This window comes from Herpailurus yagouaroundi, unplaced genomic scaffold (genome assembly GCF_014898765.1).
Source record: "Herpailurus yagouaroundi ecotype Mexico unplaced genomic scaffold, PumYag 200, whole genome shotgun sequence".
NCBI classification, from domain to species: domain Eukaryota; kingdom Metazoa; phylum Chordata; class Mammalia; order Carnivora; family Felidae; genus Herpailurus; species Herpailurus yagouaroundi.
In genome coordinates, this window is record NW_024412431.1 from 4226663 (window position 1) to 4252735 (window position 26073).

At 62.0% G+C, this 26073-nt stretch overlaps 1 protein-coding gene and 1 long non-coding RNA gene across 5 annotated transcripts in view; one reads left to right on the top strand and one right to left on the bottom strand.

Moving 5' to 3' along the window:
- NFIX (nuclear factor I X) overlaps positions 1–26055 on the top strand; it is a 70080-nt gene extending 44025 nt beyond the window's left edge. For 2 of the 4 annotated variants that reach the window (XM_040450083.1, XM_040450082.1), the window contains exons 3-11: positions 4464–4526; positions 4890–4964; positions 5340–5460; positions 6603–6739; positions 9552–9674; positions 11914–12089; positions 17918–18065; positions 20209–20300; positions 24671–26055. In XM_040450083.1, coding sequence (XP_040306017.1) covers positions 4464–4526; positions 4890–4964; positions 5340–5460; positions 6603–6739; positions 9552–9674; positions 11914–12089; positions 17918–18065; positions 20209–20300; positions 24671–24685 — 950 coding nt within the window. In that variant the 3' untranslated portion in view covers positions 24686–26055. The remainder of the gene's footprint in view (positions 1–4463; positions 4527–4889; positions 4965–5339; positions 5461–6602; positions 6740–9551; positions 9675–11913; positions 12090–17917; positions 18066–20208; positions 20301–24670) is intronic. The other 2 variants (XM_040450084.1, XM_040450085.1) reach the window with 2 other exon arrangements.
- LOC121014064 (uncharacterized) lies at positions 6142–8401 on the bottom strand. Its single transcript, XR_005783029.1, has 2 exons — positions 7639–8401; positions 6142–7314 (listed from the first exon to the last, which is right to left on the bottom strand). It is a non-coding gene; the product is annotated as an uncharacterized LOC121014064 (long non-coding RNA).
- Positions 26056–26073: the final 18 nt, after the last annotated feature.

A 26073-nucleotide genomic window follows, 5' to 3' on the forward strand; every position in this document is an offset into this window, starting at 1 on the left:
GAGGGCTGAGGAGGGCTGGTGGAGGGTCGAGAGAGGCAGGGCTGGAGGGGGAGCTTCGTGGCTGTTCCAGGGGATGTGAAGGGCCCTAAGGAAGAGAGGGGTCCACACTGCCTGCCAACTGTTGGCCGAGCTTGGCCCAGGTCCGGGTATTTGCAGAAGGCCACAAGCCATTGATGCAGGGGGGTGACCGATGACAGGTGTGCAGACGAATGGGGAGTAGCCCCAGACCCAGGAGCCATGCTGAGACAAGAGTCCAGATCTGTCACCTGCCTCTGCATAATCCTCCCTTCTGGAAGCCTCCGCAGCGGCCAGAGCCCTAAGGCACTACTGGCAGGTGGCCTCTCCCTCAAAGGTGTGGATCACATGCGAAGCCCAGGTCCCAAGCAGAGGGCAGTCAGCAGAGCATGCTCCTGTGGGTGACATGAGCTGGCGTGACCCTCGGCAGCATGAAGAATAGGCTGTGGGCTCTGAGATTCTCTCCGTCCCCAAACCTGGCCCCGGGCTCAGGGACCCTGATGCCTGCGTGCCCAGGGCGTGCATCCCAGGGCATCAAACACAGTGGCTGGACTGTTCCTAGGAGGCTATATTTGATAGGCCTCATGTGAGAAAGCTTCAAACCAGGGAAGGTGCTCTTTGGTCCTCGGCGCCAGGAAAGAGGGAAAGGTTGAGCTGCGTCAAGGCCAAGAGCGGGTAGTGGTGCCCCCCCCCCCCCCCCCCGCCCCGGCTGCTGCGTCCCCTCTCCGGTCTCTAGGATGTGAAGGCAGCAGTTGTCTCTGAAGAGAGGGGTAGGCAGCGGGCTTAGGGTTGCTTTGCTGACCTTGGTCAGGGTGGCCCTGAACTGGGGGTGTGTACCTAGGGTCCCCACTGCTCTGGCAGCCAGGCTGGGGAGAGCCGAGGCCACAGAGGCTTCCAGGGGATGTAACAGCCTCTGGGGGCTGGGGGGGGGGGCGGGGCGTGGGCCGGGTGGTTGGGGGAGGGAGGATAAAAGATGGAGCTGGGCACCTGTCTGCCTTGTGCCAGCCAACACTGTCCCTGCCCCTCCACTGGCCCACAGGCCACCAGCTGGCCCATTATCCCTGGTGAGAAAGCAGACACTGGAGGGGGGCTCCCATGCAAACCCGCCCGGCAGGGACTGCCAGGGGAGAGCCACCCTGTTCTGGGTCGGGGGCGAGGGGAGAAGGGGGGGCAGCGGAGACAGGAGCCCCCGCCGCGCAGCAGTCAGGTCTCCTCCTGTGCTGTTGGCAGGGGGCAGTGCGTGGGGCCTGTGAACAGGAGATAAAGAGTTCAGGCAGAGGGTTTTTTCTCACTAACCGTGGATTTGTATGTTTGTTCAGCTGGTGGCTCTGATAAGCCCCATTCTGCCAGATAAAAGCTGAACAGCCATGAGGCGGGGCGTGGGGAGGGGTGTCATAAAGGGACCTTCCTCCCGTCTGTCCTGAGGCCTGGGGTTATCCCCTCCCCCAGGGAGCCCAACAGGGAAGGGAGTCACGAAGCTGGGTTGGCGTGCTCCCCGGTGGGCTAGGCTGATCCCAGAGGGTTGTCTAGAGCAAGCCCCGACCTCCAGGCGCGGCTCCCCAAAGAGCCCACGAAGGCCGGCCCAGCTGGCTCCCACTCCTGGGGTGGGAGGGGTGGGGTTTCTCCTTACCCTCCCTAGAAGCCTGCCCACCAGGGCCCGGTGGCCGGTTTGGGCCCCACGGCTGCTGTATGGGTTCCTGCCAGTCCCCTGCCCCCGTCCGTCCAAGGCGCACCCCTAAGCCCACCGGGTGGACGAGGGCGGCCTGCCCCCCCTCGTGTCCCTCCCTGTCCTGCCAGGGCAGGGGTCCTAGTTGAGCCCCTGGGCCCGGGGATGGCCCACGGGGGGCTTCGGCTGCCTTTGAGTAGCACGTGGCGTCCCCAGGGCCCCCCTGCCTCAACCCTCCCTTCTCCTCCTGCTGGGTGCTGGCCCCCGAGGGTGAAGGGGGTGCCGCACGCTGGAGCAGGACGGTGGGGCCCTGGCTGAAGCCACCCCTGCTGCAGGGCTGCCTCCTGAGCCTCCGAGCCTGGGTCCAGATTTCCAGGGTTTCTGCCTTTTGTCCCGGAGCCGAGCTGAGCATGCCGGGGGCCGGCGGGGGTGGCATTGTGGGGACGCTGGCTGGGCCGCCAGCCGTAAGATGGCTGCCAAGGGCTAAAATGGCTGCCAGCAGCGCCTGGAGGCGCGTGGCAGCGGGCCTCGCCCGCGCTGGATCCTCGCTCCCGCTTGCTCCTTTACATCCAGCTAACAGTAATAACAGCAATAACGTTTCGGGGCAGTGTCCTGGTTTAGAAGGATTTCCTGCCTCTCGCGCTCTCCTGGAGCCCCATTTGTCTCTGCCTTAGTCGCTGGCCCATCTCCATCTCTTTGTCGGGTTCTCTCTAGCCTTTCCGTCCTTGGGCTGGGTGTGCGCACGCGCGCAGCTTTCTGTCTGCACGTGGCCATTTTCAGGGGGCCCGGGACCGCACCCGCGGGGGGACTCCTCTGTCTCCCCCAGCTCCGCCGACCCGGCCCCGGAAGGCCGGTGGGGAACGAGTTGGTCCCAGGATGGGTGGGGTCGGTAGCGGGCACCCCAGGGCAGCAGAGCCTGGAGTGTGTGCCCCTCAGTGGGCTCCACATGCTGGTCCCCTGGCTGTGCCCTTCCTGAGTTTTTGAACGGAGGAGAGAGGAAGCAGGCTCAGGGTCCAGGGAGGGCCTAGCGTGGGGTGTCCACGACTTTAGCCCCTCACCTGCTCCTTCCTGGACAAGCTGGGGGTGGAATCAGACCTAGATAGCCGGGAAGAGGCCAAGGTGAGAGAAGGACGGAATTCATACCCACAAGGCACCGTGGCACAGAGAGGTTGCCCTCCTGGGAGCGTGGGGGGAGGTCCTGTGGATTCTCTCCAGAGCGGAGAGCACCACGGGCAAAGAGGCGGCGGCCTGGGATAGGATTCGCCACCCCTCCGCACACCACAGGGGTGAGCACAAAGGGAAGCGTGGAAGGCTGCACCCCAAACTGGAGGGGGGGGGGCGAAGGACCGCCATTAGCACTTCCCTTGTGAACCTCTCTGGGTGTTTGATTTGTGACAAGGTTTACTGTTCTTTTTTGGAATTAGAGAAAAAAAAAAAAATTTGAACAGGTAAAGAATCGGGGGGAGTGGGGCCTAAACCTGTCCTGTAGGCAGCCTGTCCTTTCCCACTGGTCACCTTGAGGCAGGTGGCCGAGAACTCGGCCTGAGCCAAGGCTGGGCCTTCGCTCCCATAGGGATGCTGTTCTTACCAGCCCCTGTGGCCATCACTCTCTATCCCTCCCGAGTGGCCGCAGGGCCCCCTGCCGCAATCTCTTGGGCCCACACCTTGCCCTTTGGGAACTTCCTTGCTGGTCAGTCCCCAGTGTGAACAGCTTGGCTGTGAGGCCAGCGAGGGGTGGACTCTCCGGCCAGCAGGCTGACCTCGGGGCGGTGGATGAGACCCAGGAGGCAGGGCCAGAGTTGGGCAAAGCCCCGGGCCAATACCAGGGCACGGTTTTCTGATGCCACCCCCATGTTGTCTTCCTGTGAGCAGCCCTTTCTTTACCAAATGCCTGCCTTCCTCCTGCCCCACAACCTGCCCTGGCCCCCCTCTGCCACCCTCTCACCAGCTGTCGTGCCTGGGCAGGCATTCTGGAGGTCCCCATTGTGCCCCTGGCACACAAAGCTTTGAGGACCTGGGGGTGGGGGGCGGGGGTGGGGGGGGGCTTTCCCAAGCTCAGCAAAATATTCACACACACACTCCACCCTGCCCCAGCCCTCTGTGAGCTCCCACCGCACAATGGGCCCTTGTCTCGGGGCTCCCTCTGAGCAGCTGTGGCACCGGGGCATGAGACAGCCCAGACAGGCTGGCACAGAGCGGGCGACAGCGTTAGGGCAAGCCTCCCCCCTCTGTGTTGCCAGGCACCGCCTGTAAGCATAAAGGTGAGGTGGGGGTGGTTCAGGCTGACAGGAATGGCTGTAATTAATGAAGTGAGAGAAGGACAGGGCTGCTCCTCTGGGGGCTTGGGCTGAGCGGAGGGTGGGGGACCCTGGGGTTCGTCCCAGCTGTGCAGAGAGGCGGTCCCTGGCTTCTTTCACGGGCACCCTCCTTGCCCCGGCTCTCAGCCACTGCTGCCCACTTGAGGGCGACTTCGCCCCCCGGGGCGCACGGGGCAGTGTGCATGGAGGCAGTTCTGGTTGGCACACTGGGGTGCTACTAGAATCTAGAATGTGGAGGCCAGGGCTCCTGCCAGACACACCCTGCGGCGCCCAGGATGCCCCGCCGCGGAGAATGGTCTGGCTCCACTGTCAGTAGCACTTTCTTCCTCCAGGTCCCCCCAGGCTGCTCCCCTCCGAGGAGAGGGTGCTGTGAAGGTGTTTGCAGGGCTGAAGGCGCAGCTCCTTGGCTGGCGTTGGTGGGGCGCTTCGATCCTGACCTCTTCTCCCCTTTGTGTCTCCCGCAGAATCCGGACAATCAGATAGTTCAAACCAGCAAGGAGATGCGGACATCAAACCACTGCCCAACGGTCAGTGCCCCTCCACAACTCCCGCTGGCCCACGCCTGGCCTCTTGGGCCTGCCCTGCCCCCCTCGCCCTCCTCTGCCCTCCAACACCCTGGCCAACCTGGCCTCCTGTCTGCCCCCATTTCTTCCTCTCGACTCAGCTGTTCCTCAGCTGAACTTCAGCTGATGGCCAAGGGGGTGGGGGCTCCCCTGAAGCATGCTCGGTCCTCCGTGTAGACGTGAGGGCCCTGAGGGCCGGCCTGTGTCTGGAACACGAGGCTTGGGAGGAAGCGAGTCGAAGCAAGAGTGGGGAGAGCTTTGGGGAGACAGGCAGGTAGCCCCTCCGAGCCTTGCCTGACTCACTCACTTGTCCTTTCCACTCTTCAGGGCACTTAAGTTTCCAGGACTGTTTTGTGACTTCCGGGGTCTGGAATGTGACGGAGCTGGTGAGAGTATCACAGAGTAAGTGAGTTCTTTCTTCCAGCCGTGGCTGAGTTCAGCAGACCGGGGGTGTGAGGAGGGGGGATTCGGACCCCATGTGTCCCCCTCCAGCTGGTGGGGTCCTAGTAGGGGGCAGACAGGATTTCCTGGGACACTCTGCCCATTGGTACTGGGCTAGGTGGAGCAGAGGTGCCCAGAGAGCCCTATCTCTAATCTCCACTGTTTTGGAGGAAAACAAAATCATAACCAAGGGCTCTTCCCCAAAGACCGCCCCCCCCCCCCCCCCCCGCCGCCCAGCCAGGAGGAGGCTTCTGGGGAGCTGCTCGTGACAACAAAACAGGCCCCACTGAGCCTTCCACACCTTCCAAACCTCATCACCTTCTCGCCTTTTCCCAGCTCCTGTTGCCACAGCATCAGGGCCCAACTTCTCACTGGCGGACCTGGAGAGTCCCAGCTACTACAACATAAACCAGGTGACCCTGGGGCGGCGGTCCATCACCTCCCCTCCTTCCACCAGGTGAGCCCAGGACCCTGGCCCTCCCCTCCGATCCCCAGGCCGTCTCGGGGGCTGCAGGCAGCTATCACCCCTTGTTGAGGGTGTTGACTCCAGAGCAGCCCGGGCCCAGCGTGCCGCCAGCCCCCTGAGCTTCCTGCTTTGTGCTGTCGCTGGGCATTTGGTGCTGGGGACATAAGCCCCAACGGGGCCCAGCTCTGCCTACAAGGCACTCCCCGTGGGGATCTGAGAAGGCCTCTCTCTTGGGCAAGTGACATGAGCCCAGACGTACGGGGGCTGTTACAGGCACGGGGTGGGTGCTCCAGGTAGAGCAACCTCTATCCCAGGCAAGGATGGACGTCCGGGTGGGACCCCCAAAGAGGGCTTTGGAGGCCAGCGGAAGGTGTTTAGACGTAAAACCCACTGAAGGGTTTTAGGTTTTAAGCAGGAGATGCTGGGGATTTGTGTTCTAGAAAGTACCCCTAGCAGCAGCACGTGTGGGCGGGGCTGACAGCCAGTTAGAGGCCCTCCCAGCAGGCTGGAGCAGGGGAGGGCCTCAGTTGGGCAGGGGAGTGGCGTGAGAGGACCGGACAGAGCTGAGAGGTTTTGGGGAGGTGGGCACATTCGGCCCTTGTCAGGGCCGGTTGTTCGGGGGCAGGAAGGGACCCTGTGCTTTTTTAAAAAGCTTGAACGTTTGGTTCATCGTGAGGTTTTGGGAATTTATTTTTATTGGTTAAAGTATCGCACTATGATGTTATAATGTTCTCGTGTTAGTGATATTTTGACGTAAAAGAACACAGTATCCTGATGTCTGAATTCCGTAGCACCCCTTGGCATTTTTGTCCCTGGAGAGTGCCTCTCGACTTGCCCTGTCCCTGGGGGCTGATGGGAAATAGAAGGTGGGACCACAGAAGCAGTTGAGGGGGGGTTTGCGGATGAAGGTATCACGGGCTGAGAAGGGGTTCGAGGAGGAGGAGCAGACCTGCGGGGTCCCGAGGGACTCTAGGGCCCGTCTGGTCTCAGGGGAAGGCACGTAGCGAGTGCTTGGGAATGCTGCGGTCATCAGGCGCCTGCTCCCCACCCGGCGGGTCACCGGCGCGAACCGGGGCGCAGTTCGGGTGCCGGTACGTCAATCTTCCCTTGTCCCGCCTGATCCTCTTCCCCAGCACCACCAAGCGCCCCAAGTCCATCGATGACAGCGAGATGGAGAGCCCTGTCGATGATGTCTTCTATCCTGGCACAGGCCGCTCCCCAGCAGCTGGCAGCAGCCAGTCCAGTGGGTGGCCCAACGACGTGGACGCAGGTATGGGTGCTGCAGGGCCAACCCCGAGCGGGGCGGCTGGCGCCTCTTTTTCCCTCCCGGTTTACCTGGCGAGCCTCCCTCTGCTTCCCGTGCTGTGGGAGGCGCTACCTCCTGATCTCCCAGAGGAGGGCGGACCGGGCCAAAGGAGGGAGTGGAGGTGAGGAGCTGGGCTGCGGCTAACTCGGCCGCAGAGCCCACAGGTGTGGTGGAAGGAAGGCAGAGGCCCCAGACTTCGAGCCTCCTTGGTCTCCGTCTCCTGCTGTTTCTCTGGAGGGGTTGCCCTAGCTCCTACGGTCCTCATGGTTTAAAGCAGTTTCTCAATCCGGGCACTGTTGACGTTTGGGGCCACGTCATTCTCCGTGGTGGGGCCGTCCTATGCACTGCAGGGCACTGAGCAGAGCTCTGGCCTCCAGCCGCCAGCCAGTAGCAACTCCCCCGTCCTCCCCAAAGTATAATGACCAGAAACGTCTGGACATTGCTGAACATCCTCTGGCATAGGGGGAGAGGAGACCAGAATCATCCTGAGTTGAGAACCACTGGTCTGACGGGCCCAGCATCACAGAGAGGAGCAGAGCCTAGGAAAGAATGACCAGAATCATTTTCCAATCAAGCAGGAAAGGTAGGGAAGGGCAGAGGTCTAAAGGAAGCTAGCTCAGTCCTCCCAATAGCCTCCAACCACCCCTTTCTTGGTGAACCCACCCACCTTCACCTCCAGTCTTGACGGGAGGCATAAGCAGACCCAGAGAGCCCAGATGGAAAGGAGGGAGAGTGTGTGCATGTGTATTCCCGCGCGCGCGTGTGTGTGTGTGTGTGCGCGCGCGTGCGCGCGCGCATGCACATATAAATGTATGAGGAGACTGGCTGCAGGCTATTTCTGCCTGACGCACGGGTGGTACAACCTGTGTGTGTCCTCGAGGTGTGGGTTTCTCGGGGCCAGAGAGTGCGACCCGTGTGTGGGCGTTGTACGTGGGGCATGTCTGCTGTGGTCAGGCCTGGGGCTTTGCTCTCGAAGCCGGAAGAGAAGGGTCTGACCCGACGTCCCTTTGCCTGGCGTTTTCCAGAAGTGCGTCTACAGAGATGGGCCACGTGGATGGGCAGGGGTAGGAACTGGGGGAAAGCGAGGCAGAAGGGCGGGGAGGCGCTCCTGCTTTCCCGCGGCCCAGACACAGGCTCCCGCTCTCAGCTCCCTGGGAGGAGGGGAGGAGGGTCTGAGCGTGTCTGAGGGTACGGGCTGTAACCACTGCGAAGCTCATCCCTGTGGGACAGCTCCCTGGCGGGCCTTTGGGTGCCTCCCCCAGGGTTCCCTCGTGGCAAGCAGGTGCCTGGGCCAACACAGCCCAGATACTTCCCCGGGGCAGAGAGAAGGGGTTGAGAAGGCCCTGAAGACTCCCCAGCCAGGGCCTCAGTTAAGGGACTGCCCCCTCAAGGACTCAAGCGCCTCGAGAGCCACGCCCACAGCTGTTTCCTGGGGTTCAGCCCCCAAGTCCCTCTGCCCAGACCCGCTTCCCGAGGAGATGTCCCCTCCCTGGCTCCTGCTCTGTTTTCTCAGCTGTCTGCTCTGGTGCCTGACGTGTCTGCTCCTTCTAGCTGTCCTGCCGCGCACGGCCCCCCAACATCCTCCTGCAGCACCCCTGGCTCCTCCTCGCTTTCCCCTCTTTTCCTCCATGCCCCCCCCCCCCCGCTGCGTTGTTTCCCCGTGCTGCGACAAATCGCCAATTAAGCAGCCCAGCTGCAGGACAGGGAACAGCTGGGGAGGCGCTGTGCGGCCACGGGGACAGCTGTGCACAGCTGGTGGGGGTGCTCCCCACCCCCTCACCGTGCCAGCTATCAGGTGGCACACAGCTGCTGCCAGATAACGCCTCTGCTGGCGGCTGGGAGTTCGCCCTTCCCCCCACCCTTCCTGCAGTGAAGACTGCAGCCCCCTCACCCCCCCCCCAGTTCAAACCGATTCTCTGCCTCAAAGGTGGCAGCTCTGGAGGTCTCCACACCGTCTTCCCCCCCCCCCGGGCCCTGGGCACGGCCTCAAGGCTCAGCCCAGGACCGGAGACAGACTCCCCTGGAGGACCTGGCCCAGGGGCCCTGCTGTGTCCTAGCACCATTTGGACATCGTGCGCCCTGGGCTCAGAGATGAACTTGGTTGGCATCGTCAGGATCCTACAGGCGGGGAGCTCTGTGCCCCGGTTCCCACTGAACGCCATGCCATCTCTGGCAGCGGGAGCGGAGCAGAGCCTTGGAATGTCCCTCCCTGGGGCTGCCCAGCCTCTGGATCCCCTGGCAGGGGAGTCCTTTCCTGTCCGGCTCTGTCCCCGGGGCCCACCCGGGCCCTCCAGCCCCTTCCCCACTCTCTTGTCGGGTGCGGCATCACCCCCTCGGTCCCTCCTGAGGACTGGTGGCTTCTTCCTACCAGAGCCTCCCCCCTTGCAGGGCCCCACAGAGCAGACCCCGGCACGTGCCTCCTTGAGGTCTCCTTCACCCTCAGCCTAGCTCGCTAGGGCTCCTCCTGCACACCTTTCTCCCCCCCCCCCCCCCCCCCCCCCCCCCCTTCATTCTGTGCCCTCTGAACTTATCCGCTCGGCAGAGAGCAAGATGGGCCCTCGGGTCTGTCCCCGGCCCAGCACACTCCTCTCCCTTCAGAGGCGGCTGGCCAGTCGGGGCTGGAAGCGGGCAAAGGAGGCAGGAAGGGCTGTGGTGGGGCAGGGGCAGCCAGGAGGGGGCCTGGGAAGAGAAGGAGCTAGCTGCTGGCTTCCCGCCCTCCCTTGCTCGCACCCCAGCCCGGCTAAACCTGCCCTGTGTTGCCGATTCCTCCCCCCAGGCCCGGCTTCTCTAAAGAAGTCAGGAAAGCTGGACTTCTGCAGTGCCCTCTCCTCTCAGGGCAGCTCCCCGCGCATGGCTTTCACTCACCACCCGCTGCCTGTGCTTGCTGGAGTCAGACCAGGTGAGAACTGCGGGCCCCGGGGGGGGGGGGGGGGCAGCGGGGGAGGCGGCGGGCCAGCTGGCCAGGTGAGGGAGCTAGGGCCACCCCGAGCGACAGCCCCAGGCCCCCGGAGTAGGCAGAGGGCACGGGCACGGGCCCCGCGTCCCAGGCGGCACCTCCTCACTTGTTCCCGGGCTTCTCACACGCGTGTGTGCTTGCGTGTGTGCCTGGGTGTGTGCGCACGGGTGCGCTGTGCCGCACGGGCCCGTCCTGAGGCCCCCTGCGGCTTGCCGTGTGACTCGCGAGGCCTCGGGCCTGCGCCTGCCCAGGTCTTTCCTCCTGCCAGCGGCGGGTGGGGAAGCACAGACTCCTCCCTCGGTCCCCCTCTTGCCTCTTCTCTCCCGGCCCGCTGGCTGAGCCCCGGGTCGGGTCGGGGTCCGGTGTCCCCGGCACCAGCCCAGGGCGGTGTGGGGGCCCGGGTTGACAGGAGCATTCGCGGGAAGCCGGGCTCCCTTCTGAGGCCCTCCCTGCCCTTTTCCGAAAGCGAAGGGCTGGGCCACAGGGGATGAATGCTGGCTCCCGGGTTGTCTTCCAGGGAGAGGAACAGGCCCACTGCTGTGGGGGGCTGTCTTGCTTCCGTCTTGGGAGAGGGGGCTCGGTGGGGGCGGGGGGAACCCCTCAGCGTTCCCGAGGGGATGGAATCAGGCAGGGAGTTGTGGGAGCTGAGTCCTCATCCTTGCCACTCCCTCATTTGCCCCCCACCCCCTTGGTAGCCTTCTGGCACAAAGAGGCCCCTGCCCCGTGTCCGCCCGCCCACCCGCCCGCCGTCTTGTGGGCCCTTCTGTAGGATGCAGAGAAGAGTGAGGTTTCCCCTCCCGGCTTCCTCCTCAGGGCCTCCTGGCTGAGAGCCCAGAGGCAGCCTGCACTGGGGCAGGGTGTGGTGGCCGCAAGGTGGGGGCGGGGACCCCAGGCCCTCGGTACAGGCAGCGGGAGGGCGGCAGGCCCAGCTCGGCCCCGCTTTTATGAACTCCAGAGAGAAGCCAAGTTTCCTCAGCCCCCTAATGAAACCGAGAGCAAGAGCGAGCTGATTGGAAACAGACTGGAGGGGGAGGACTCGGCTCAGGGAAGAGCCGGGGCCTGCGCTGGGGTGGGAGTTGTATGTAGGGAGGACGCGTGTGCGAGGACGGTGGGGCTGAGCGCTCCAGAACGTGGCCTGGGCGCCTCGGCCAGATGCACGGTCATTTGTATGCAGGAGCGGGGGGGGGGGGGGGGGGGGTGTGCGTGGCCAGGGCTCATCCTACACAGGCAAGGGGCCCCGTCTCTACCCAGAGACCAGGAGCTGTTGGCCTCCTCTGTCCCTCATCCAGGCTCCCACCTGGGCCCTGGGCCGGGGTGAAGCCAGTGCGGCATTCACCAGGATGCAGGACGTCACGAGGAGCCGAAACCCTAGCCGTCGAGACACATGATAACGTAGTGTCATGTTTTTAAAAATTAGAACCAGTGCGAAAAACACGCGACGAACAGATATCAACGTTTTCAACAAAAGACGGGGCTGGCCTTGTACTTGCACGGTCCTGCTTTGTTCGTGTCGCTCTAACTCCAGCCCTGGTTCTAATCAATATTTACGAAGACAGGCAGCTGGCTGACTAGCCCTAGTTTGCCAATTTGACTTTTTAAAAATATTGCATTGAAGTGTTAGTTACCTCATGGGCGCCTGGGTGGCCTGGTCGGTTGAGCCTCCCGACTCGTGATTCCCACTCAGGTCGTGATCCCAGGGTCGTGGGATCGAGTCCCGAGTCGGGCTCTGCGCTGAGCCTGGGGCCTGCTTAGGATTCTCTCTCTCCCTCTGCACCTCCCTCAGTCGTGCTTGCAAAAGCAGGCACGCTCTCTCTCCAGTTAAAAAGGAAACGTTACTTACCTCGGGGCACCTGGCTGGCTCAGTCAGTAGAGCTGCGACTCTCGATCCTGGGGTCGTGGGTTCAAGCCCCACGTTGGGTGCAGAGATTACGTAAATGACGAAGACGGAGGACGTTGAAAAAATGTTCCTCGCCCCGGTTGCTGAGTCAGTAGGCGCTGCCTTAAGTCTCTCACTCTCCTCACCCTGGTCCTGGCCCTGCTCCTACCCCATTCTCCCCTTTCCTCTGGCTCCTCAGCGCTCTCTGTCTGACCAGCGGCCCCCGCCCCCCGCTGTCGCCCATCGTGGCCCCCCACCCGCCTCCTGGGCCCTGATGCCCTTCTCTTCCCACTCATGTACACGCAGGGAGCCCTCGGGCCACAGCATCAGCGCTGCACTTCCCCTCCACGTCCATCATCCAGCAGTCGAGCCCGTATTTCACGCACCCGACCATCCGCTACCACCACCACCACGGGCAGGACTCGCTGAAGGAGTTTGTGCAGTTTGTGTGCTCGGACGGCTCGGGCCAGGCTACCGGACAGGTGAGTCCCGAGGGCCCCAGGAGCCCCGCCACAGCTCATCTCTGCATCTGTCCGTCTGTCTCGGGGCTCACAGGGAGAGGGTCCAGAAGCCAGGAGCCCTCCTGGGGCTGGAGCAGCAGACAGCCAGTAACGCCAGACGCCTCGATCTCCTGGATCTGGGGGCAGGGGTCTGTGTATGATGCCGGGGTCTGTCTGTCACGGTCTAGAGAAGGGCGGGGCAGTGGCTGGGCCCACCTTGCCCGGGCTCCTTGCCCCGCCCTTGGTCTCTGTTCCCCCGGTAGGAGTGTATCCGTGATCTCTCCGACCCGACCTGGGCTCCTTGCCTCCTAACACCCCTCTCAAAACCTCAGGGCTACAGGGATTTGGTAGGTTCCAGACCAACGTTTCCCAGCCTTGGCACTGTTAGCATTTGGGGCTGTTCATTCTCTGTTCTGTGGAGCTGTGTCCTCTGTGGCCCCTACCCACTCAATGCCAGCAGCATCACCCCCTCCCAGCCCCGATGACCAGGATGTCTCCAGACTTCAGTGGGCCCCAGGGGCATCATTGTTTCCTGGTGAGAAGGCCTGAGGAGAGGAAAGGCCCCCTGTCACGGGAGCTGTTCGGAGTCTCCTGTTGGCAGAACTCTTAACAAGAGTTTCCCAGGCCAGTCACTGTTCTGGAGCGAAGCCCTTGCACTCCTCAGCCTAGAAGAGACACTGGTTCCCCCATGGAGCTCTGCCGCCCCACTGCCCTTGTCCGTCGGCAAGCCCTAGGGCCCAGTCGCTGACCAGCAGAAACAAAGGCCACTCAGCAAAGGGCTTATTCCAGACAGTGCTGGGCCACAGGTGACCCTTCAGTGGGACAGTGGTTCTGCCTTAGTCCCTGGGAGACCACTCTGGGTTGGGACACGGGTGGTCTCTAGACCTCTGCGAAGGTTCTGGAGCCCCAGCAGCACACTGCGCTGTGAGAGGGCCCAGTTCCTCTCCCTGCCACTGGTCCAGGCTGGAAACCTGCTGTGAGAGGTCAGGTGGGGTGGGGGTGGGGATGCTCAAAGGGCCGTGGTGGGGAAAGGCGTTCAGAAGCCCGTGCCAGAGGCAGCCCGGGGAGAGCCGTGGGTGGCTCTTGGCGACTCAGCCCAGTGCTGCCTCGGGGCGCCCTGTGCAGAGTGGGCATTTTCTAAGTGCTGGTGTACTGATTTGGGGCAGGGCTACAGCTCGGCCTCCTCGCTCTCGCTGTCCAGAACGGAAGCCAGTCCTCTTCCGCCTCCTGTTCTCCCTCCTTCTGCTTTCCTTGTTCCCTTTTCCCCTTTTCCCTGTGAGGTCTTCTCTTGCTGGCTCTGTAGCTCCTTAGCACATTCGGAGCCTTACCCACCTCTCTGGACAAGCTCTGTCCACTTTCAGGGGCATGGAGGGAGAAGTGGCCATGACCCCCGACAGCTACGACACCTCCTTCAGAGATGCCGGCCGAGTCTGCGGGAGCCGCCAGCCTATGTCCCAGTGTCCAAGAGGCCTGGGGTCTGGATTATGGATCAGAGAGGCCAGAAGCTCCACCTTGCCTGCCTTCTCGCCCACAGAGGCAGCTGGGGTTTGGAATCAAAATGAGACTGACCTGAAGGACCATTTTAGCCCAGAGAGCCAAACCTAAACCCACAGGACCTTCGAGAATATGGGTCAGTCCCTCTTTAAGCATCCTGATGCTGGCTGGGTCCTGAGCCTCTCCCTTGACTTGACCATTCAAGATTAAGCGCTCACCGGGTCCAGAAGTTTTCCTCTCAAGGCAGATGCTTGCTCCGTGGATAAAACACTGCAGACAGGAGGGCCAACAGTCACCCTGGTTAAACAGAGAGGCTAGCCCGGCTCGGGAGTCTCTCTGGGTTTCCTCCTGTGGCCCGTTGTGCCAAGAGCCGGGGTTGGGGTGGGGAGGGGGGCGGTAGGGAGGAGGGTTGCCTTCAGTGAGCCTGCTCCATGGGGCTCAGCTTCTGAGAGGAGGCTAGAGACGTCACCAGGCTATGGAGGAGGACAGAGCCAGAGGCCCCAGACTCCGCAGCTGACCTGGTGACAGGGAGTGGCAGTAGCAGGCTGCACTTGTTCCGTGGCTACCTCCAGAGCAATAGTTCTGTCTTAGCATGCAAGAGACTCACCTCTAGGGCCCACTAACACACAGCTGCCCGGGCCTCGCCTGATCCTGATTCCGCAGGTCCAGGGTGGGGCCGAGAATCCGCACTTCTCCCCAAGTTCCCCAGGGATGCTGCTTCTGGTCGGGCGACCCCACTTTGAGACTCACTGATCTAAAGCCTGAAGGAGTAAGTTCCTCACCTCTCTGAGAATCTGGAGTTACAGACCATCTTTGCAGAAAAATACACGCACCCAGAAATGTTAACCGTTTGCAGAAGGGTTCCAGGCACCCCTGTGTTCATCCTCGGACCACAGCGCGAGCCCCTAATTGAAAAGCGCCAAATCACTGACGGCCAAGGCCAAGTGGCGACGCCGCTCGGAGGAGACGCAAAGGGCAGAAGGAGGATGCCTGGTTCGCTGTATTTTCTGGCAGAGAAGAGACGACGAAGCGAACGCGATGGAGAGGTCACGGGGCCTGATGGGATGGCGTGAGTCTGGGAGGCGGGAAGACTGGTCGTAGCTCGGCCTCATCCAGCAGCGCCCGAGCAGCCAGGCCTGCGTCTTCACCTGTCAGAGGAGAATGAAGACCTATCCCAGCCTCCAGGTTCCTTCTAGCTTTTAACTCCTGAGGTTTTCAGGCACCACAAAATCACAAGACCTTGAGATTTTAAAACCTCAACTTGTACCCCAATCAGAGCTGAGACATCCTAGCCCGGTTGGAAGTAGCTTCCAGAAACTACATGTCGTACATCAGCGGTTTTCAGCGTCCGGCCATATGGGGCTGGGATTGGCTTTATCAAGTGCGATTAACGATTTAGATCCTCCTGAGGGGAGACAGGGTCTGAGGACTAGGAGGAGGCACAGGCCACCCTATGGGAGCAAGGGCTGCCTGGAAGGCCACGTGTCCCAGCTCCTTGGGGGCCCAAGCTCAGGATGGCCTGGCCTGAAGGAGTGAGGCTGTGCTCTGTTGGGATTGTCTGTTTCCTGCCCTGATGTTGGATAGGCACAAGATAGGCTGTAGAAATGGGGAAAGGCAGATGCCGTGTGCATTTCAGCCTCACCCCTGTAGGGCTGGAGACCCCTGCCCTCTGGCCTGTGCTTTTGCCTGTTTCTGAAATGACACCTGGCACAAAGGGTCTCCAGCCCAGGACACAAACAGGGACCAGCAGCCCCGGCTTGCTTCGGTCAGGGGCCTCTGAGCGCGCAGAAAAGATGAAGTCAAGGGAACCATATGGAGGGATGGTGTTAGACCTTGGTGTCGGTCATCAGAGGTGAAGGGTAGTGGGTAGAACAGCCAGAGTTCAGAAGGGTATGGCCTGCACGAGTCAGCCATGGGGCTCGACGGTTTAAGGTGCGGCCGGAAGGACGAGTGGATTCAACTCAGTCAGTGGGACTTGACAGGTGCCGCATGGGCCACGCAGAGGTGGTAGTCCGCAGGCTTGTTGGGGAGCCTGGGAGGCAGCCTACTTCAAAGGCTCCGGTGGAGGTCAAGAGCATCTTAGAAAACAGGGGCAGGGGCGCCTGGGTGGCTCAGTCGGTTAAGCGTCCGACTTCAGCTCAGGTCACGATCTCGCGGTCCGTGGGTTCGAGCCCCGCGTCGGGCTCTGGGCTGATGGCTCGGAGCCTGGAGCCTGTTTCCGATTCTGTGTCTCCCTCTCTCTCTGCCCCTCCCCCGTTCATGCTCTGTCTCTCTCTGTCTCAAAAATAAATAAACATTAAAAAAATTAAAAAAAAAAAAAAAGAAAAGAAAACAGGGGCAGAGAGAGATGGATGGTGGCTTAGGGTATCTGGCTGGCCCCACGTCGGGGACGGTGTTTTCTGGGCAGGCCTTGAAGGGCGTGGGAAGGGGTGTTGTAGACAGGACGTTCTGCAGGGAGCGCGTGTGCAACTCCTGCTCAGGCTGTGTTCCGGAAACCCCAGGTGGTCGGCAGTGGGACGTACGTGGCGGGAAGGGAGTGTAGGGGCATGAATGGTGGAGACCCCCCATCTGGGCTCCACCACATGGGCCTTGAACGCCCAACTGGGGAGCTTGTATTTTGTGTTACACGCGGTCAGAGCTGTGGAAAGCAAGGGGAGAAGCCCGAGAACCTTTGGGTTTGGAGAAGAGGGTTGGGATGAGCCTGCCGGAAAGAATCTATGGGATCCCTAGAATCAGACAGACACGGTTGTGAGTTTCAGGCCTCACCAGTTACAGCTGGGTGACTTTGGAGAAACCGCTTGGCTGCACAGAGCCTCGGTTTCCCCAGCTGTGAAAGGGGGGAGAATGGAGCTCCCCTTGCATCAGGGATTCCCACCCGTGACACTATTAACGATTGGATCGTTGCGCCTTTATCCTGGGGGCCATCTCGTGGGCTGCAGGGTGTGTAGGAGCAGCCCCGGCCCCCAGATGCCAGCAGCACCCCCCTCCCCAAGTTTTGCTACCCAGAATGTCTCCAGACATTGCCAGCGTCCCCTGCCGGGGCAGAATCCACCGCACCGTCCCTGCCCCAAGCAAAAAGTGCTGCCTTACTGGGTCTGAGGATTGGACGGAACGTGAGTCAAGTGCCTCGTACAGAGCTAGGCCGAGACCCTGGGCTGACGAGTACACCGTTGGCATAGGGGAGACCCCTTGGGAGTCTCATTGTCCTAGTCCGGGTGAAACCAGGGAGGACAGAAGTTGGGCTGGCTGGAGACATCAAGGGAGTGGACTCCACAGGGTCTTCCCACCAGCAGAAGAAGGAGTGCAGGAAGCTCCCAAGGTCTCACACCTGGGTGGCTGGGTGGCAGAACATCGCCCCTCGGGAGAAGGGCCCGTTCAGGACCCAGAGGTCTGGCCCAGCCCAGGCAGTAGGTGGTGGTTGAGAGCGCCGCCCGGAGCGGTGGGAGATGCGTGTCCGGAGCTCCAGGGAGGCCTCTCCAGGGAAGCTGTGCTCCGCCCCTCCCTGTGGTGCCTTCGCCCCCTGAATCCCAGAGGCTGACGCACCCAAGGCCACGTCCGGGTCTGGGGAGGAAACTTGAATCTGAGGCGCCAGAGAGGGAAGAAAGACAAGGAGTGGACCTGGTGACCGGGCAGCCCAGGCTTCCGAGGGCACTGGACACGGAAGTCCTCTCAAAGAGCCTCGTGGGAACCTGAGCAGCGATGGATTTTCCTCTCGGGCCGTTCTGTAGAGAAGAGGCCGGCACCCCGGGATCCTCAGGCTGCCGGAGCCAAGGGCGAGCCCCCCAGCGCCCAGCATCTCCCCAGGCCGCGATGTGGGATGGACGCTGGAGGGCCTGTAGTTCTTGGCTGGGTCAGCCGGCCCCACCCCGGGGGCCCACAGAGGGAGGCATGCGTGTGTTTTCCGGGGACAGTGTGTGTGGGGTGGGGGCGAGCTGGCGCATCTTACCTGCTGAGGGAGAAGGTCTTCAAGAGCGTGAGAGTTCTAGGCGCAGCCGCTTATATGGCTAGGTGACATGTTTTAGTACCTAAAACATGTTCCCTGAGAAATAACAGACCACTCGTCGGACGCCCCCTTTCGTCCCTCCCTCAACTTCAAAAGAGGACCACAAAAAAAAAAAAAAAAAGAGAGAAACACCTGAGAGACCAAATAGAAGCCTCACACCCTCACCCACCCTGTGCCCCGGAGGAGAGGACCCCATCCTGCATCTTCTACCGGGAGCGCCCGCTCTCAGGAGCGAGCTGGCGTGGCCGCGCAGGGGAGCGTGTGTCTGTGTGTGATGTGCCTTCATGCGTCACTCTATTTATGTTGTTCGCAGCCCAACGGTAGCGGCCAGGGCAAAGTCCCGGGGTCATTTTTGCTACCGCCGCCGCCTCCAGTGGCCAGACCTGTGCCCCTTCCTATGCCTGATTCCAAATCCACCAGCACTGCCCCAGACGGCGCCGCCTTGACTCCTCCATCACCTTGTAAGTGGACGATGAAACCGAAACCACAACGCCCAGCATCCCTGGCCCATCCAAACAGTCTCCACTGCAAAAAGAAAAACCCCTGCCCCGCCCACCGCCAAAGCACCCCAACCCAGAGCGCCATGGAGCCTCCCACCCGGACAAGAGCAGAGCTGAGCCCCCCCAGTCACGGCCTCCTGGGCCTCAGTTGCACCAGCCAGCACCCCACAAGCCCCCCCCCTGCCCACCCGCGGCTCCCAGCCGGGGCGCCCCCCCCCCCTCCCCCCGGCCCAGGCCCCTCCCGGGGGCGGGAGGGGGAGCACAGTGGGGCACGCAGGCCAGGGGTGCTGGCCAGGGTGGGAGGGGGGTGGGAGGCGCAGCCATGCCATCTTCATGCCTGATTGCTGTTTTTTTTTCATTTTTCGTTTTTTTTTTGTTTTTTGATTTTTGTTGTTTCGTTGTGCCCCGCTACACCAAAAAAAAAAAAAAAAAAAAAAAAAAAAATTAAATGTGACCACAAGGCGACGCCACCACCATCCCCTTTTGGCCTTGCGCCCTCACCTCCATTCGGGGGGCCCGTGGGCCTCTGACGGTACAGCAGGCCAGCCCCTGACCTCCTCCCCTTCAGTCTCACATTTGGTTTCTCGTTGTTCCTCCTTCTTTTCCTCCCCCCTTCCCATCCCTGTCCCTTCCCCAGGTTGAATGTTCCAAGGACAAGGGCGGGCTCTGGGCCTTGGCTTCCTTCATCTCTCTCTCTCTGTCTCTCTCTTTTAACCAATGACAAATTTTGTCAAAGGGAAAAGAAAATCTGAGCTGAGAGGCCCAAGGTAGACCCGACGCGCGAAGGACAGGAGAGGTGGAGGGTGGGCAGCGTGCCGTCTTCGGGCAGCGGGGTGGGCAGCACTTTGGGCGCCCTGGGGGCTGGCAGGACTTCCTGGTCAGCAGTGGGAGGGGCGGCCCATCTCACTTTTCTCCGTCTCGCGCTCTCTGTTGCCTTCTTTCTCATGGTTTGAGTTCTTTTCCCCTTTCCATCCTCTTCATGCCATCTTCCCATCTGCATCCGCCATAAGACACGAAGTCATGGTCATGGTCATTGGAGGTGGGCAGGGTGGGGGGAGGAGGCGCCAGGCTGCAGGGTGGCGGTGGGGGGGGGGGGGGCCCCGGGCCAAAAATGGGGGGCACCCAGCCCCCGGGGTGGGTGTGGGGGGGGGGGTGTGTGGGGGCGCGGGGGGGGGGGGATCCCCGGCAGCCTGTGACACTCCTTGTCCCTTCTGGGGACATCTTCTCTACCGGGGGGTGCAGGACCCATTCCCTCCCATGGGGCTCCAGCCAGAAAACCTGAGAAGAGCTCGGGGCCCTTTGGCTGCCCACTCGCCCCCTCAGACTCCAGAACAACCACCCCCCTGGGCACTGAAGCCCGAGGGTTCTGCCAGGCCCTCCAGCGTCCTCCTCCTCTGGTGCCTTGGCCCACCTCAGGCCCTGGGAACCACAGGACCTGGCTCATCCATCAGAGGACGAGAGCGCCTGCTGGGCCTGAGCCTTGCCACCTTTGGGCCCGAGCTGGCAGCCGGCTCCTCTCCCTGACCCTGTCCCACCCCGCGCAGCCCTCTGTTGGGCCCCTTCAAATTCCCTGAGCCATCGGCCCCATCCTTGGGACTGCCCGGTGGGGTTGAGCGGTGCAGCACCCACCTAGCGGACCTGGTTGGAGAGGTGGCCTGACTGAGCCGCCCTTCCCTGAGCAGGGTGGGGCCGGCCCACCAGAGCTCCCACCCTCCCGCGCTCCCAGGCTCCCTCTTTCCAGACCCGGGAGGGTCAGTGGGAAAGCGAGGGTGCCTTGCCTCCGTGAAGGCTGTCCTCAGTCCTGCTCGGCGCCTGGCTAGGGAACAGAACAGGGTCGGCTGAAGCCTCCAGGGCCCCTCCCTCACCCTGGGCCAGGAAAGAGGACGCCTGGCTGAGGCGGGGTGCTAGGGGTGGGGGACGGAGTGTGCTCCTGCTCAGTGAGAGGATGATGGGACCCCTCCGGCCTGTCCTTCCCACTGCCAGCCTAAGCCCTGGCAGCATGGTCTAATCCAGCCTCTCCCTCTCTCAGCAGCCCCGAAGGGCAGTGCCCGGGCAGGCTCCAAGGCCTCACGGGGTCTCTCCCTCTCTTCCCTGCTCCCCACAGCATTCGCAACGACAGGCGCCTCCTCTGCCAACCGGTTTGTCAGCATCGGACCCCGGGACGGCAACTTTCTGAACATCCCACAGCAGTCTCAGGTAGGAGGCCCCACCCACGCTGTGGATGTGGGCAAGGGGCAGGGGAGGGGGGAGGGGGCGCCGCACAGGCAGCGGCGGGGGCATCTGGGGAAGAGGCCGGTTCCTTGGGGCCAATCCGGGAGAAAGGGCCAGGGCAGGGCTGGAGGGCCCGGGCTTCTGCGCGCCCAGCTGAGCCTGCCTCCCCAGGCAGCCCCCAGGTCCTCTGGCTAATCAGCTAATTGGATAATTAGCTCTGACAGCCCCGGCCCTGGGGAAGGCGGCCAAAGACCTGAGGCTAGAGGCGCTCTGGGCCAGGCCTGGTGGGAGCCCGAGGCCCCGTCAGGAAGAGGACAGCGTCTGCCTGTTGCTCTCCTCCCGCTCCAGCTGGAAGCCCTGGCCCCCAGCCCTCCTTCCTTGGCTTTGGGTGGGCTGGGCGAGGGGTGGAGGAGGGACAGAGCCGTCCTGGTGGGCTGCGTGCCCAGAGACTCTGGCACCCAGGGTAGGGCAGGGCCTGTTGCCACCCTGGAGGCCCCTCCCTCAAGTCCCCATGAATCCCGTTAGAGGGGAGGCTGGGCTGCCGGAGCCTCCAGTCCAGCTCCCCGTCTGTCCCCAGTCCTCACAAGGAAACCTCCAGCCCTCCTGCTGGAATCTCCTGGATCCGGCTTTGTACAGGCATCTGTGCACACACGCACACACGCATGTGGGCCCCCTCCTCCCTGTGCCTGTCCCCAAGAGGCTGGGAATAGCCCACGGAGCCCAGGGCCCCGGGGTGCAGGGAGGACCCGCCTCAGGAGCCGGGCAGAGGCAGCTTTTACAGCGCGGGGCTCCTCGGAAAAGAACATGCAAATATCTTTCTCTTTTTCACGGTTTACAAAAACATCACCCTGTGAGCCCAAGGCCTTGGAGGCTTTCTCAGCCCCAGGAAATCCACCTCAGCCCAGGGCCCCAGGGCCACCTCTTTTGGCTCCTGCTCCTTTACTGCTCTGAGGCCTGAGTCCAGAGAAAGTTGGTGGATGGAAGTTTTGTGTGTGTGGTTTGAGGTTTTTTTTTTTTTTTTTTTCCCTTTTTCTTTCCCCCCCCCAAAAAAAAAAAAAAAAAAAAAAGCCAAAAAACTTTGTCAAACTTCAAACTTCAGAGCTCCCTAGTGGCAAGGAGGGGAGGGGAGGGGAACTTCAACCCCCTCCAGCTTCCCACCCCCTTTCCCCAGAGTCACGTCTGACCCGTCTGGTTTCCAGGAGCAACCAGACATGATGTAACACCCAGATGAACTTGAACTTGGGGGTGTTGAGAAGAAAAACAATGGCTCCGAGCAGGGGCTGGAGCCAGCCCCCTCCGCTGCTCTGTGCCAGGGAGGCAGAGAGAGCCCTGCTGGCAGAGGGCGGGAGGGGGTGCCAGAGGACGGGGCAGCAGGCGGGCCTCCCCTCCTGGCTGTGGGCCGGCACCAGGCAGCAGGGCTGCGTCGCACTCTCGCCCGCCCGCCCTCCCTCCCTCCCTCCCTCCGCCCCAGCCGCCTATAGCTCTGACTGTGTTACTTGCTCACTCTTGGGGACCACGGCCCCGGCCTCCCCCACTCACCCTGTTTCCGCCTCCGTGTGCTTTCCCTTCTTCACTTTCTCTGCGCACTTTGCTTAGACTTTGGGGCCAAGTCAGAGTCTGAGGCAAGTTTGGGAACCGGTCTTCCTCCCTCTTGTTTTGCAAGGGGCCTGGGCCCAGCAGGCAGGTGTGTCTGGGGGTGCCGGTGGGGGAGACTGGAGCCGGACAGGGCCCAGCCGCTGAGAGAGCCCTTGGGCCTGGGGGCAGGCGGGCGACTGCAGTGGGCGCAGGGGGTACGGTGGGGGGCGGTTTCCACAGTAACCAGTGACTTTAGCTGATCTCTGGAGCACCAGATGGTTAGAGAACAATAGAATGAGGGAAGAAAAGAGAATTTTAGCAATTTTGTCATTCCCTGGGCAGCGCTTTTTACTTAGTTTTAATCAATTTTGGACCTGGCTCAGGAAGCAGAGAGGGTGAGCAGAAAAAACCACTTTGTGCTTGGCAGCCGATGCCCCCCCCCCCCCCCCTTTCCTGGGATCCGTGAGGAGGCACTGGGGAGCTTTCCTGGAAACACCTTTGTCCCTAACTCCAGGCCTTGAACTGGAGTCGTCTTCCTCTGAGGGAGGGGGGCTCCCCCGTCCTTCCGAGCACTGGTGGTTGTCCCCCTGCTGTGCAGCTCAGGGGACCCCAAGGGGACCAGCCTGGGGTCTGGGCCTGGTCCAACAAAGACAGGGGCCAAGCAGGCCCTCCGTGTCCCGGTTGTCCCCCGCCCCCTCCGTCACAGGGAGGGTGAGGACCAGGCTCGCACAGCCGTGGCGTGAGGGTTCCGGTGTGGTCTCCCCTTGGGAAGGGGGCTCCAAAGAACACCGAGGCCTGAGACCGGCAGTGACAGGGGCTCACTGCAGACAGCTCCCCTACCTTCTCAGGCCGGGACTGGAAGCCCAGGGGCTAGCTGCCGACTCAGGCCCCGCCAACAGCTCAGGGGGTGCCTTGTGCCTGGGTTTCCCCCACGCACGGCCACGTGTCCCACGAGCCTCCCTTTCGCCTTCAGTCAACGGATGGGGCTGGACTTCGGGCAGGTCCCCTGGGAGCCCCGCCGCAGGACGGCCGGTCTCCTCCGTGCGTGCCGTCCAGCACATCGCAGGCAGTGAGCATCCCTGCCCGTCTGGTAAACGCCAGCAGCACCCCAGTCATTGGGGCACCCCCAGAGCCCCATGTTTCCCAATGCTTTCCATCTGCACCATCCACCCGGGCAGCCACTGGCCACGTGTGGCTGTTGAAGTTTAAATGAAATTACTAACTAGAGAAAACTTTTAGTCCCTCAGCCACACTAGCCCCATTTCAGTTGCTTAGAAGCCACCGCGTGGCTACTGGCTACCAGATCGGATAGAGCAAACAGGGAATGTTTCCGTCGTCACAGAAGGTTCTCGGTGATCTTCCAGGCCCCTTCTAACACTAAAACTCCATGTGTTTATCTCACAGTAGATGACAACCTGCGGTCCCCAACCAGAGCCGGCGGGGCAGGCCCGGCCTGCAGGCATGATCTGTGTGTCTGAAACAAGTGTTGTTAAACATTGACAACTTTCACATGAAAATCCGTCTGGCCTTTTGGCTTCTTTTGAAGAGTTGGCCGATCGGGCCCCCCCCCCCCCCAGGCCCTCACTCCAATGTGGCAGCCTTGGCCCTGGGCTCCCTGGGAGCATGCCACATGAAGCAGTTAGGAGCATCGACTCTGAACTGTTCCCTGCATTTGAGTCCTGGTTAGGCCACGCGGGTGGGCGGTGTAGCCTCAGGCAGATCAGCCACCCTCTCTTCATCTGGCTTCTGTGTGTGGTTGGAGCAAGGGGAGAACGGGTCATTACCCAGTGCAGGCTCTGTTAGCCCGGCTTGGCCCCTGCCGATCTGAGTCTGCGGCCCGGAGCCCCGGAGGGGCCCTGAAATACATTTTCAGGGACCCCTTTTTGGCCCCAAGGGTATTACCCAGGTACTGTAGGCCAGAGAGAACACGTCCCCCTTCCAGCCCTCCCCCACTGCCCCTTGGCCACAAGGTGGGGCCAGAGCCTCTGGTGGAGGGCATTGCCAGGCGGCCCGGCCTCCGGGTCAGGTGTGCTTGGTGAGCAGTAGCCACCAAGGCTCGTTTGTGGGAAGGTGGCTCCCCCTGCTGGCACCCTTAGGGAAGCCACTCCTGCCCCAGGGAGACTGCGGTCCTTCCCCAGCACCAGGTGCCCTGAGGATAGAGGATCAGGCACAGTGGGCTACAGAGCCCCTCCCCCAGGCCTGGTCCCGCTAGGGACTAAAGCCATGTGGCATCCCCCGCCCCCTCCCCAGCCTTTCAGCCTGTGGGACCTTGGCTGGGGAGTACAGACGGGAATTTCTGCTTTTAATCCAAAGAGACAGAAAGAAAACTCAGCAAGAAGCTGTGCCACCCCCCACCCCACTCCCAAAACCCCTCTGGGGACAAAAGCTCCAGCCTGGCATCCTCCCCACCCTCCAGGACCCACACAAAAACCTAAACAATTGGAAACATGGCCAGATCCCAGGTCTGTGCCTGTGCCAGCTTCAGCCACGGGGGTCCCACCCGCTGGGCACCGTGCCCACGGGAAGGCCAGCTGGACTCTGGCACTGGGGGCAGAGTCTCTTGGGGGCGGCAGGATTCCCATCGGAGGTACCGACAGAATGGGGAGGTACCTCTTCGTGGGGTGCCGGTGTCCTTGGCTCTGCTGGGACCGGGCCCTCCGGGGACCTTGGACACTGGCCTGCAGTCAGCTGGCCAGGTGGGGGCAAGAAGAGCGGTGCCCCCCCCGCTCTTTTCAATGTCGCCTCTTTTTTTTTTTTTTTTTTTTTTTGTCCCGTTTCAGTCCTGGTTCCTCTGATAAGATCGACAGAAGAAATGACAAAATGTAAAGAAGAGGTTCCTCAAACGGGGGGAGAAGAAATTTTGAGACGTGGAAAAATCCCCCAGCCCAGCCCCACCGAAAAAGCAAAAATTAGACGTCGTCAGCCACTCAGCCCTTCTCTCCTCCAGCCCGGGGACCCCTGCAGGCCCCCAGAAGCAGCCCAGTTCTCGGAGAGCCCTCGGAAGAGGTCTCGGTGGAGCTGTGCACCAGCAGCCAAGCAGAAAGAAACATGCAACACGGACTCTGTTAAGTAGAGGACAGAAAGAAAGAAAGGATGCGGCAGAACTGCCTTTCTCCCCTCTCTACCCCGCCCCAACCTTCCGGGGAAGGAACAAAATCAACCCAGCAAAGCAACCAGCACGGTTCTAAAGGGCCTCTCCTCCACCGGCACCCTTCCTAGGGGAACCCCACCCCCAACTCAGTCCGGGAGCTTCACTAGGGAGCTCAGAGGACAAGCTTGTACAAATGACGGGGTGCAGATCCAGAGGGTTCTCCCTCCGGACTCTGCCTCCTCCCTGCCTGTCTCCCTCTCTCCCAACCCCCCTCCCCACCCCCACCGCCTTGGCCTCTGGCTTCTCCCCGCCCCCCTCCACCCCCCCCCCACCCCCCCCAGCTGCTTTGGACTAGGTGAGGCACGGTGGCTTCCAGGTTTCCCTGCCCTACCTTTGGGCTAGAAGGCCCCCCCCTCCCGCCGGCGCGGCCAGGAAGCGTCCTCTGGAGCTAGCTTCTTGCTCCTGGAATGGAGGGCGTTCTGCCACTCCACCCTGAGCTTCGGGGGTAGTTTCAGGGCCCCAGACTTCTCTGTACAGTCCACAGGAAAAAGTCGGAATGCTACAACAGCCCGTCCCAGCCTGGGACAGGCCCCCTCTTCCCTCCTCTGCAGGCCAGGGAAATCACTCTCTCGCCACGCCACAAGTGAGGGGAGGCGGGCCCTAGGTCGCCCCCACACCCCAGCCCCGCATGCAGGTGCCCTCGCTCCGCTCCACCGGTCCCTGCCCCTGCCCCTCACACAGACAGCCCTGCTGTGGCCGGGGCCGGAGAGTGGAGCAGAAAGGGGACCCCGGAGCCCAGCGAGGAGGACGAGGCAGCCGCCACTGCCATTGGCTAAGCCGCCACGCCACCTGCGCTAGGTAGGCGTCCTGCTCGCCGACTTTCAGTTCCTTTGGAGGGTGTTGGGTGTTGTCCTTTTTCAAAAGTGTTTTGGAGCTTTCTCTGTCCGCCCCCCCCCCCCCCCAGCCCCACTTTCTCCACCACATGGGCCTCCTGGCCACTTCTCTCTGGATTTCAGCTGTAATGTCTTTACTCTTTATTTAGGGGTGGGGCATTCATCGTTTGGGTCTTTTGCTGTTGCAATTGGGAACTCC